The sequence below is a fragment of the Chroicocephalus ridibundus genome, chromosome 7 (genome assembly GCF_963924245.1).
Source record: "Chroicocephalus ridibundus chromosome 7, bChrRid1.1, whole genome shotgun sequence".
In the NCBI taxonomy this organism is placed as follows: domain Eukaryota; kingdom Metazoa; phylum Chordata; class Aves; order Charadriiformes; family Laridae; genus Chroicocephalus; species Chroicocephalus ridibundus.
The window spans coordinates 13,662,890-13,674,341 of record NC_086290.1 but is presented as its reverse complement, the minus strand read 5'-3'; the positions used below and the strand labels follow the sequence as shown (position 1 = coordinate 13,674,341).

The window sequence follows — 11,452 nt, the reverse complement described above, 5'->3', positions numbered from 1 at the left end:
TTCCTGCATGGACAAACTCACCAACTTCAACAGGGCAAGGTTCTGCTTTTGTGGTTTTGGGAGACAGAGGGGAAGGTTGGATGGCCAACCAATCTCACACCAACGTTGCCCTGACCACTAGCATTAGCCGCTCAGCCACAATGGTGCACGGCCAGTTTGCCCACGCACAACCACCCGTTGGTTACGCACCATCAGGCAACAAGGGCAAAGGGCGCAACATGTTTTCCTAACACCCGTCTCAGTCTACACCTTCCTCAAGGGGGACAGTGGAGGGGGAGCTGCTGATCTCCTCTCTATGGCGACCAGCAGTAGGATACAAGGAAAGTGAATGAAGTTGCACCAGGGCAAGTTCAGACTGGACATTAGTAAAGGTTCTTCACCAAGATGGTGGTTGGTCACTGGAACAGGCTCCCCAGGAAAGCGGTCCTGGCACAAAGCCTGTCAGAGTCTGAACAACGCTCTTACTTACATGGTTTAGCTTTAGGTAGTCCTGTGAGGAGTGGGGAGTTGGACTCAATGATCCTTATGTGTCCCTTCCAACTCAAGATATTCTATGATTCTAAGTTGAAGCAACTTGGAATTCTCCTAGGCACCAAACTAGCTGCCCTGCATCTTCACGGGCGTGTATGCTACCAAGCACAATCCTTCAAATTTCTGCTAGAACTAGAGAGGTTCAACAAGGTCTAGAACTACTCTGTCAGGTAAGCATAGACCTTACACACACATTAAAGTTATACAGCTTTACAAACAGGCTAACATAGATAGAACAGTAGAGCCCACCCAGTAGGACAATATTTATAATCTATGCGATTATTTACTCTGGTATACCTTCTTACAGCATGGAAAGGAAAACAAGGTATATCGTCAAATTCACCCTCATACAAGTATAAAATTATTTTATTTTTAAAAATCTAAATATAACGAGTTGGAGAGTTATTTTTATTCAAAATTAATCAAGCAATTGCTACTGAAACACTACTGAAGTTCTGCCTATAATTCCTTATGGGCAAGATTTGTTTTTTAAATAATCAAGTTTTGTTGTTGGTTTTTTTTTTTTCTAAATAAGCAAACAGTTCTTAGTCCCTAACTCTGGGAGGAAAGCTACCTCTAGCCTTTCTTCACATTGCTGCGTTTCAGTATTGCTGTGCCCCCTGGCTATCACGTGTAAGTGGATACAGCACACGCCATGCTCCTGGCAACTTCAAGGTCTTTTTTTAAACCCTTCTCATCAGGTCAGACTCACCTCTCCGAGTTGCATACCAACAACAGCCACACCAGATATTAGGCCAGTATTACAAAACAAGATGAAAAAGCACAGCCAATGTACATCTTCCAAAGACCTTCCACTAAATAAACCAAACAGCTCACGATACGCGGGGGCACATTGGTCCCACCTACTCACAAAACCGGCTGGAATTTACTCCCTTTTTGGAAGGCAGCTGTAACTGTGTGGCCACAAACGGGATGCCTCAGTGCCCAGGGCTTCCCAGCTGCCCCCCTCTACATGCACACCAGTGCAAAGCAGGCTGCAGAACCAGGGAGGCGACACAGGGACCAAGGCAGAGTGGAGCTTGGCATGGCCTCACCTTCCTCTCAATAAGATAGCGTTTCCTATTCTCCACAAAAGGCATATCTTCCCCCAAAGCTCCCCCCAGCCCCTCTGTCTGACCTCCCTCGCTCTAGGAGACCATGTACACAACCTGGTTCTCAACCAAGAAACCTCAAGCTCCTCCATGTCATGGGGAGGAATCACCACGCCCCAAAGCCTGGGCATCCTTTTTGGAGAAACACTACAATTCATGGAGCATCCAAGACAGCCAGTTGAGGAAGATCGTGCCTAAGTAGGCAATGTTACTCAATTAGCTGAGTTGGCTGAAGGTTTTCCCATTGTAACATGATTTTTCTATTCTAGTATTATTTTTGGTGTAAAAAAAAAAAAAATCAGTGGGGATGGGTGGGTTTTTTTGTGCAAAACTTGATGCTTTTAATGAAAAAAAGGTTGCTTTTCTCAATATTTTGCTTTTCATTTCTGTTGGGAAAACTTGAAACACATCGTTTTTGTCAGAAAAATATCAGTCCGTGTCTGTCTGAATTCCTCCCGTGTCAGCTGGGAGCTGTAATTCACAGGCTCCATGTCCTCTTCTTTCCCAGAAGGCTGGGCTCCTGGGCACCCCTCCAGCCTTCATGACGCATTCCCCCTTTGACTAACCCACGGTAAGAGCATCATGGGATCTGTAACCCAGCCAAAGAGCTGGGCCCCAAGGGAGACACGGCGCACAAGGCACTTGAATGGTAATTTCTGAGGTCTGCAACAGTAGCTCAAACTGATGCTGCTTTAAGGGCCAAATGGATTTAATTAAACGTTTCCATTTCAAAAGGCTAGAACATTTTATTCAGCGTTTTCCAGCTGACAATTTCGCATTTTTTGAAAAATTTCCATTCCAAGAAAATTTTTGGTATTTCATCTTTCCATCTCAATTCAGGATGAAATTAAATTTGATGCTATATGGACATTCGGTTTGGGAAACAGCCTTATTAATTAGCCTCCAACAGTGAAATGACTCCATACATGCAAGAAGGGTGTGATCCAGTTTGCCTTTGACATCCGTGGAAGCCACTTTTTCAGCTTAGTGGAGCCTGGATGGTGTCCCAAAAAGACCAAGGGAGGGTGGAGTTGACCATAGTTGCAGATATTTGAAACAGAAGTCAAAAGTGAAACAGCAAGAATATAAGAAGCAGCAACTATGATCCATTACCTCGACTCAATCAAAATTCAGTTTTACTTACTTCAGTGAGCAACAGGAAGAAAAATCATTAAGATCATAACCTAATTCCCAGTTACAGTAAAGATAGCGGTTAATCAATACTTTGCAGAGTAGAATAAATCCATAGTATGAATTTGTCATGAGCTCTGTAACTTTTCAATGTTCAAAATATTTCCTCAGAAAACCTTCATATACTCCATACTCAAGGAGACTATTCTAAAGCTGAAGATATCATATGGTACTGAACTGCTTGCCTCTGGTTGTCTGTTCCTCCCTGAACCCCGCAAAATTGTTCTGTTGGATTGGTATTACAGAAGCTCTATCAGGATGGACCGAGGTCTCTGGACTTTGAGCACATCTACAGATGGAAAGCAGCTAAGTGTGGGCTTCCAGGGCTGACACTCTGTGTGAGGACTGGACACCAAATCCATGCTCTGCATCGCCCAGTCTGGTTTCAGATGAAGCCCCGAGCCTTCCACCTCAAAGAGTAAAAGAGGAGCCCCAGGGGGCCTATGTCCATCAGCAACAGGGTGTGTGTTGAAAGCAAGAGAGCACTCATAACAGTAAATAAATCAATTCACCCAACCATGAGGGGTCTACAGAATTGGGTTTTGTTTATCTTTCATTTCCCTTTAGTAGAAGGCAGATGTTTTTAAGTAATAAGCAGAAACCTCGACAATTTTTAAGACTGAAGAGGAAGGGAGGGAGGAAGAAACATGTACAAGCTTTGAGGATGTTCTCAGCTCCAGCTTCAAAAAAAAAAACAAAACCCCAAAACAAAAAAAAAAAAAAAAAAAACAACCAAACAAAACAAAAACAAAACCACACACCACCAAAAATGTATATCTGTAAAAGCAACTTTTTCCTTAAGCTGTTTGGTAATTCTTAGTTCATAGGAGCATTTTATCCAGAAGGTTCTTCATGTTTCCAGTCTAGGTTGTAGCAATCTCAGTGAGGCACTAAATTTTAGGCTGTTAAAGTCTTTCTGTGCAGCACGGTCATTTTAAAATGATGTGGTATCCATCATTGCTTTCAGCTGTAACAAAGAAATGCAAAGCATTTTTTCATTGCTTTTAGAAAACAGCACAGACACAGAACTCCAGATTTTCTTCTTAGGTAGTTTGCAATAGTTTGTACTCTTGTTCCACAACCCATTCACAAAAGTTAATATTGAACATCTAGGTGAAAGTATTTACATAAAGAAATACAACATACTAACTGTCATCTTTTATCATTTTACTAGAAGGTTTTCTCCTCGTTTATGTCAGTGTTATCAATGGATTTATGAAAATTTTATTACAGGGTAGCTGAGATGAAAGCAGAGATCAGTCTATCATAGTGTAAAGTTGATGCAACACCTTGACTTACACCAAATTAGATTACTTATCTTTTCAGGATAACAGCACTGTGTTTGTGATAACGTTTAGTGCAATTGAGGGGAGAAATTATCTTTAGAACTACATGTAATAGTGGCAGCAATACATACCTTTTAATGTGCTGATAACAAAACAAGATTCATCTTGGAAGTTTTGCACCATCTGAAGGGCAGGAGGAAAGAAGCCAACACACAATATTTTTAGCAATTTAATTCAAGAGGAGAGTTATCAAACAACATTTGGTGTCTAGTCCTACACAGTCCTGAGTAACCCTGCCCGTAAGATTATTAAAGTACATGACTGATTAATTAAGGTCCTTGCAGCTGCTAATGTGCTTAAGAGAAGCTTATACTAAAGTGCTTGCCTGGTACTGATCTGGCTTGTTCACCATTTTACCACCCTCTTTGCAGTTCTTGATACCACACCACCTAGTCTATTAAAAAGCATGCTCTTAATTGCTTTCAATGAAGCTATGCCAGTTTAGACTGGATGAAGGCAGCCCTCCTAAAAATCTAATAATGGTAAGACACATTCAGCTGAACCAAGAAGCTCAGCCGAGCTTACATTAGCGTCTGGGATAATATCTAGAGCTGGTCATCCCTGAGTAACAGGCTCCTTGCTGAATAAAGTCATCTCGGCAGAGTCCACCTGCTTATTTTGACCAGACGTTAGTGTATAGATGCTGTGCTTGCAGGCATAATTTACCTCTTCGTATTCTGTCAAGGCAAAGGAATCTTAATGAAACTGCTATGAGAGACAAGGCAGATCATGGGAAGCAAGATCAGTATCTAAAGTTATTTGAGTTATTCATGAGAAACAACTAGATTTTCAGAACACATGTAGGTTCTGTGAGGCCCCTAATTAAAGAGGTGAGTTAAGAGATTCAGCTGACTTCAGATCCAATCTGAAACGGCCATGGAAGGTTTGTGCTTAGTCAATGCTTCCTCCCATCTTAGAGCAGTTGTGGGGGACAGAGGAGGTGACCAGAAACTTTCTGATCAGCTCAGAAAAATCTAGCTTTACGCAAAAACCTTGTCCTAGCTATTGAATATCATTCAAGTAGAGCACTTTCCAGCTGTAAATTCTGACACCAAACATTCTTTTCAACTTAGTCTAATCTCCCTATTCTCTTTTGGGTTTAACATCCACCCCCTGCTCCCGCAAATCAGACTTCACTGGCCAGCCTGTGTGTCTGTGCCTAATGATGCTTGAAGTACATTCATAGAGTGCCTCACTCTTGCCGCTATAGTACTAGAACAAGAAAAAAATTATAAAAAAAGTAATAGACATTGTTAATAATTGACTTAAATAAATACTTAAAGCCTTATACCCAAGCTGGTTCGGGCAATTCCCCTACCAAGAGTTGCCTCCAAGCGCTTTACATCCATAAAGCATCAAGGTTTCAGATTTAATCAGGCTGAAATAGCAAGGAGACTTTAGGAATAAGCATGACAGCCTTCAATTTAGGCTCCAGTTGAGACCTACGCTCTGCTTCATTTGTTTTAACAATGTTTCTTATAAATGAATGAGTAAGTAATTTAGGGGGGGGGGAAGAGGAAGAAGGGCAACTCACTATTAACCTGCAAGTTAATGGAATGGACTCAATTAAGCCATCATATAATGGGACACAAACAGCTAGCAGAGGTCCATGAAATCGTAGTGCACACTTACACAGCACTGACTCTGACCCACTGGCTGTAATCACTGTCCAAGATCTAAGATTAATTGACTTAAAAATTTTCGAACTTGCCTTCTTCAGGAAACTTTCCTATTCAATTTTAAGAGTTCTTACTTTAGATCCTCACTTCAGAATTCTTTTCAGTAACCAATGTGAAAAGGAAATGGCTAATTTTGTTGTGTATTGTTTTGCTTTCAAAAAAAACCAAACACAACCACCCTCTTCTACAAAGCAAAGATCTTAAAACCACACCAAAATAAATGGTATGCATGAATGATTTGCTTTAAGTATTTGCTTTAAGTTGTTGGGATTAGTAACTTTGCTTCCTTGAAGATTCATTCCATAATTTAAAAGGTCGTTCTAACTTCAGAAGTCAGACAACCGTTACAGCCCCGGGAAGAGTTTGCCTTAACCCCTTACCTCATTGCTCACTAACACGTGGATCCCTGTGGGTCCCTGCCGATAGATTCGGTTTATCTGCTGTGGAGAAATGCTGTACAAGTTTGCAATCTTTTCAATTAATTCCAGCGTGGTCAATTCTTCCAAGAAGATTGCATGATATACTGCAACAAGTTGAAAGTAATTACAGAATTACAGAGTAATTACAGAATAGCAACTACAGATTGCACCAAGATGCTCAATATCAGCAACCAAACGGGTTTAAGACCAATGTTCAAATCTTGACAGTAAGTAGACAAGCTTAGTACCTTTAAAGCATCCCCCAAATATCCAGCGTGATGATTTGTAGAAAAATACCCAGTTATTTGGATGTAGTGGGCAAATAAAGCACAGGTCACTTTTGCCCAGAAGAAAACACAGGGACTAATGACAATTTGTGTCATGAGGCACTAAAAAACCCCTCTACTAAAGATGTTAAAATTTTTGGATTATCTACTTCACTGATTTTGACGTTTTAAAGTAGTTCCAATTAAGCAGTAAAACACATGATATGATGTAACTTAAAAGTAGGATTTTATTAGACTTTATCCCGCTACCCCATAGATACAAACTAAAGACTACAATGTATCAAATAACTGTAGATGTCAGTTTTATTTTTTTAAATCCTATCCAAATGGTAGAAACAACCAGGTAGAAAAGTTGTGCCTGGTTAATGCTACGCACAAGAACTAAGGACAATCTCTATTCTCATGTGATTGTACATCATGTCATCAGGGAACAGCGAGTCCCCAAAAGTTTGGAATTTCCAAGAATTAGAATCTCACTTTAAAGATATACAAACCTTCCATTTCCCAGAATATTTTCAAACAAGCCGTATCTAAAGCAAATTGTGGATGGGAAGATAGTTTTTAATGCTATGTTCCCTATTAAGAACTGAATAGAGACTTCCCTGTGGTATTCTGCAGATGGCTTGTAAGCTGGGTCTGTTCCCCAGGCAGATGCTAAAAGTTGGATCCTGTAGCCCTGAAACTAACCTAAGCATCAGAATTGGGACAAACAGGACCTCTTTAAACATGCGGGACACCAAGCTGTCCCACGCAGGAGCGCAGGCATACAGCAGCTTTCTCACCAGGTAAGTGTTTAACAAAATCCATAAAAACTTACCACAAAGACTGCCGTCTCCATTTTCTCGTTTTTGGTGGAGATGGGACCTGTTTTGCTCTGGTTCTTGGCAGACATAAATTGTCATCTTGGGCCTTACATTTCTATGGATTATTAAAAAACAGTATTAAAAAAATATTTAGGCGATCTAAAATTGTTCCAGTCATCTAGCAAACACCGAGAGATGAAATCATTCAGGCTGTGCATGAATAACCAACTAAGGGATAGTCTTGATGCTGGTGACTAGATGTCTCAGGAGGTCTAGTAAGAGCCCCCTGGGAGGTTGTGGTACAGTGCAGAGCACCTTAATCTCTTCAGAATCAGATAAGAATAAATAGTTTTCAGCACTTGCCAAGCAGCTCATCGTACTTGCCTTTACTGATTTGAATCCTGCCCAGCTGGAGAATTTATGGTGTTATTGCAATAAAAGAAAGTTTAAGAATCATTTGAGGCTCCAGGGGTTGGTTGGTTGGGTTGTTACCTGTGATGGAGATGCAACACAGGATATTGTAGGCTGTATCTCATATCAAGCGGATGGAAGCTATCAGCTGGTAGCAAATAAACCACTGGAGATACACATTATGCTGCTTCATTTCTAACTCAGGTGTGAGTTCAGCAACATTTCTGAGCTGTGCTTGGATTTGAATACCATCATGATCTCCAGCCTTGGAGGTGACCTCTCTGAAGTGTTAAAAGGAGGTCTAAATGCCACAGCTCCAAGATTAACTTCTAGTTAACGCTGAAATTATCAAGGGATGCTGCCATAACAAAAAAAAAAAATAGGAAGGAAGAAGTACAAACCTTCCTTTGATTGCATTAAAGAGCCGAATTCCATCAGCAGGCCCACAGATTTGAACAAAATCTTCTTTGGACATCTTCAGTAAGTCAGCACCTACATATTTCAAATTGATTTTTTTTCAGAAGTTAGGCAAATCTTAGCTTTCAAATTGCATGTATGGGCAGTGGGAAAGGGCAGGGGGAGAGAATCCACAAAGCTAAATCAGACAGATTTGCCTAGAGAAGGTGTGAATTCAGAGAGATGGACACTGCAAATCATTCATTGTGAAACAGAGAGCTAGAAGCTGCCAAAAGAGCAGTGCTGCACTGGAAGATATTCTAGCCAACTCAGAGACAAGCTAGATATTTAACATTGGCCATTAAATGGCCCAATTTTCTCTGTCATGTTCACCAGGTTATTTAACCACGTTGCAAGTCTGAGAGAGGCTCCTCAAGGTTTCAACATCTTTAGCAATTCCCCCTTCCACCATCTTACTGCTCTGTACAACTACCTAATGGAAGGGTACAGTGGAGGTGGAGCTGCAGATGGAGCCAGACTCTTCTCAAAGGTGCACAGGGACAGGATGAGAGGTAGCAGACAGAAGATGAGAAACATCGATTAAGTATAAGGAAAAACTTTTTCACTGTGAGAGTAGTCAAGTATTTGAAGAGGTTGCTCAGAGAAATTGTGGGATTTCCAACCTTGGAGATATTCAAACGCAACTGCACAAGGCCCTAGACTTGCTTCCAGCAGGGGTTGCACCCAATGAACTCAAGAAGTCTCTTCCATCTTAGCTTATTCTCTTCTGTCTTCACTTACTCTATATTTCTACAAAATGTTTTGGCAAATGCTAACTAAACTAAGAACAAAAGAACAACCACACTGGATCAAACCAGGGATCCCACCAACAGTGGCCAGCAGCAGATGCTATTGATATGAAGCATGAGCTGCACTTAGAAAAGGGAATAAAGACAAAATAATTGGATGGTTTAAACTCACCCGAAAAACTTGAGAAGAGTCTACAGAATGGAGAGAACCTATTACGATGAAGCCACTGCTGGGCATCTTGAATAGAAGCAGAAGGAAGGAGATGCTACATTGCAAAAAGAATAAGAAGGTCTTGAAATGAACTGTTCACCAGTGTCCTAAAAAAGAAAAGCACCACATTAACATGATCTCAAGTACTTACATCATTGCTGGGAGGCAGGAGCTCCACTTGGTGGGTTGGAGAACTGTTGCTAAAAAAAATTATATAAAGTTGGAAGAGAAAAAACATATTATTTTAAATTTTACATTGCAATGTCCATCCTCTTCCCCCTCCTCCATTTGATTCAACTGCCACAAGTTACATACCAACTTGGCTTCTCTCTCATATTTTGAAAAAGATGTCCAAAATCTGGACCAAGAAAAGAAAAAAATAAAATATCTCTATTTGAGCCCTTTGTTGGTCATTTGAGATCCTACTCACTGAGAGAAAAACCTCAGTTTACTGACCTCATTCAAACTTTTCCATACAGGTGACTCACTAATGAGACACCATCTAAGCACGGAAGTTGTGACCTACAGGGTGGTGAACTCAAATCCCCTAACTAAATTCACTGTCTTATAATGATTTTTCACAAAAATTGAATAAAGGACCTTATAATTCAACCCTGGTGTTATCTTAAACACAGTAAATTGCAATTTAACTATATTACACAAAAACACATTTCTACTAAACCCTGCTAAAACATAGACAGGACTTCAACATGTCAAAGATTTTCCCCAAAAGTTAATAATCTACCACTGGAAGAAAATGCTCAACAGATCTCTGCGAACACCAATTTTTGTCTTTTCAGTGTTTGTCCTTATTCACAGGTTGAGGTCGCTCATTGAGAATTTGTGATACAACATTGACTCATTAATAAGCTGTGTGGAAAGGCAACAAGGCTGCAGAGTCCTAGAGGAGGAAAACAAAGGCCTAAGCCAAATTCCTAGGGGAAAGCATGTTGCAGGGAGAACTCAGAAGTACCAAGGGACCCTGCTGTATATTTCTGTCATCAGCTATCATCTCGGGTGTTCCAGGACCACTAAAACTGTTTCTTTATGACAGCTATATTAATGAATTAACCATGCTTCCTGTTAGTCCTTTGATCTGGAATGGCTTCTCAAAACCCAAGCTGTTTGCCCCAGAGAGGATTTCGTTACCCCCCATTCAACTGGGAATTCAGCACCCCAAACTACCTCAAAACAGAAAGAAATACCAACTCTGAAGATGTGCTGAAGGCTGAAAGCCTCTAACGCTCTTGTCAGGAGATACTGGGAATTGCTGGTACAGGACATGGTGTGTTCTCTGACCCCTACAGAAGAGTAAGAGAGCAAATTCACGGCAGAAACTGCCCTGGTGGTCCTCTGATGCTCTCCTCCCATAAGCAGTGAACATACAAATAGTACTCTGCATTACAGGGAATTCCTGGCTGGAAGATCTTAAAAGTCCGTGTGGGAAATATTTCCCCCTTTCTAGGAAGGGTGGTCCTTGACCTCTTCTTCCAGGGTATGAAATGCGTGGACACACAAAGCACACGCACACAAAGGCTACCGTATCAACAGAAAAGATAAAGCATTTATTTGTTACATACCCATCTCCAAGGTTGAAGCTGTTGGGAGAACTGTTGTAGCTTGGAGATGGAGCATTGTTCATTTGATAAGGCACATCTGGCCAGGGAGAGCACTGTTGGAAGAAAGGCAGCGGGGATACTTTCATAAGGATGGAAATAAAGGATTCGATTCTCTTCTCATACCACATTCATGCTGTTGCCACGCCACTAACTTCAGCTCATCACTCCTGCTGGGAGGAGGAGACGGGCCATGGATTTTCTACCCCACTCTCCAAGCGGGCTGTCAGGGGGCCAGATTGATTCCAGTTGTGCATTCCACATTTCTCCCATTTCACAAAGCCTGTCCCCAAATAACACTGGGCCAAAGTGTGCACAGCTGTAAGTCAGAGCAACGCCAGTAAGTCAGCTCAGACTGAAGGCAGCAATGATACAGAAATACCCCTGGTCTCAATTATAAATCCCTAATTAAATCCAGGCAAGAGTGACAAATACGCTCCAGTGGCATTGCTTCAGGTTTATACCAGTGAAAGAGCAGAATTTGAACCAGCCTGTTAAAACCTCTGGCTATTAGTCAAGTTATAATGGGTATTACAGGGAGAAAAGTTAAGATAGACAGACAGACAAAAAGCTACTAGAAGTCTTCACAAATATAGGTCAAAGTCCATATTCCATTACAGTAGTGTAAAACCAGAGTAACC

At 41.1% G+C, this 11,452-nt stretch overlaps 1 protein-coding gene across 1 annotated transcript in view; it reads right to left on the bottom strand.

Annotated features, from left to right (window-relative positions):
• Positions 1–933: 933 nt before the first annotated feature.
• Positions 934–11,452, bottom strand: part of TFCP2L1 (transcription factor CP2 like 1) — a 34,794-nt gene continuing 24,275 nt past the window's right edge. The window contains exons 8-15 of the mRNA XM_063341771.1: positions 10,776–10,867; positions 9,347–9,395; positions 9,157–9,250; positions 8,181–8,271; positions 7,383–7,483; positions 6,240–6,382; positions 4,252–4,303; positions 934–3,801 (exon numbers count right to left, since the gene is read on the bottom strand). Coding sequence (XP_063197841.1) covers positions 3,764–3,801; positions 4,252–4,303; positions 6,240–6,382; positions 7,383–7,483; positions 8,181–8,271; positions 9,157–9,250; positions 9,347–9,395; positions 10,776–10,867 — 660 coding nt within the window. The 3' untranslated portion in view covers positions 934–3,763. The remainder of the gene's footprint in view (positions 3,802–4,251; positions 4,304–6,239; positions 6,383–7,382; positions 7,484–8,180; positions 8,272–9,156; positions 9,251–9,346; positions 9,396–10,775; positions 10,868–11,452) is intronic.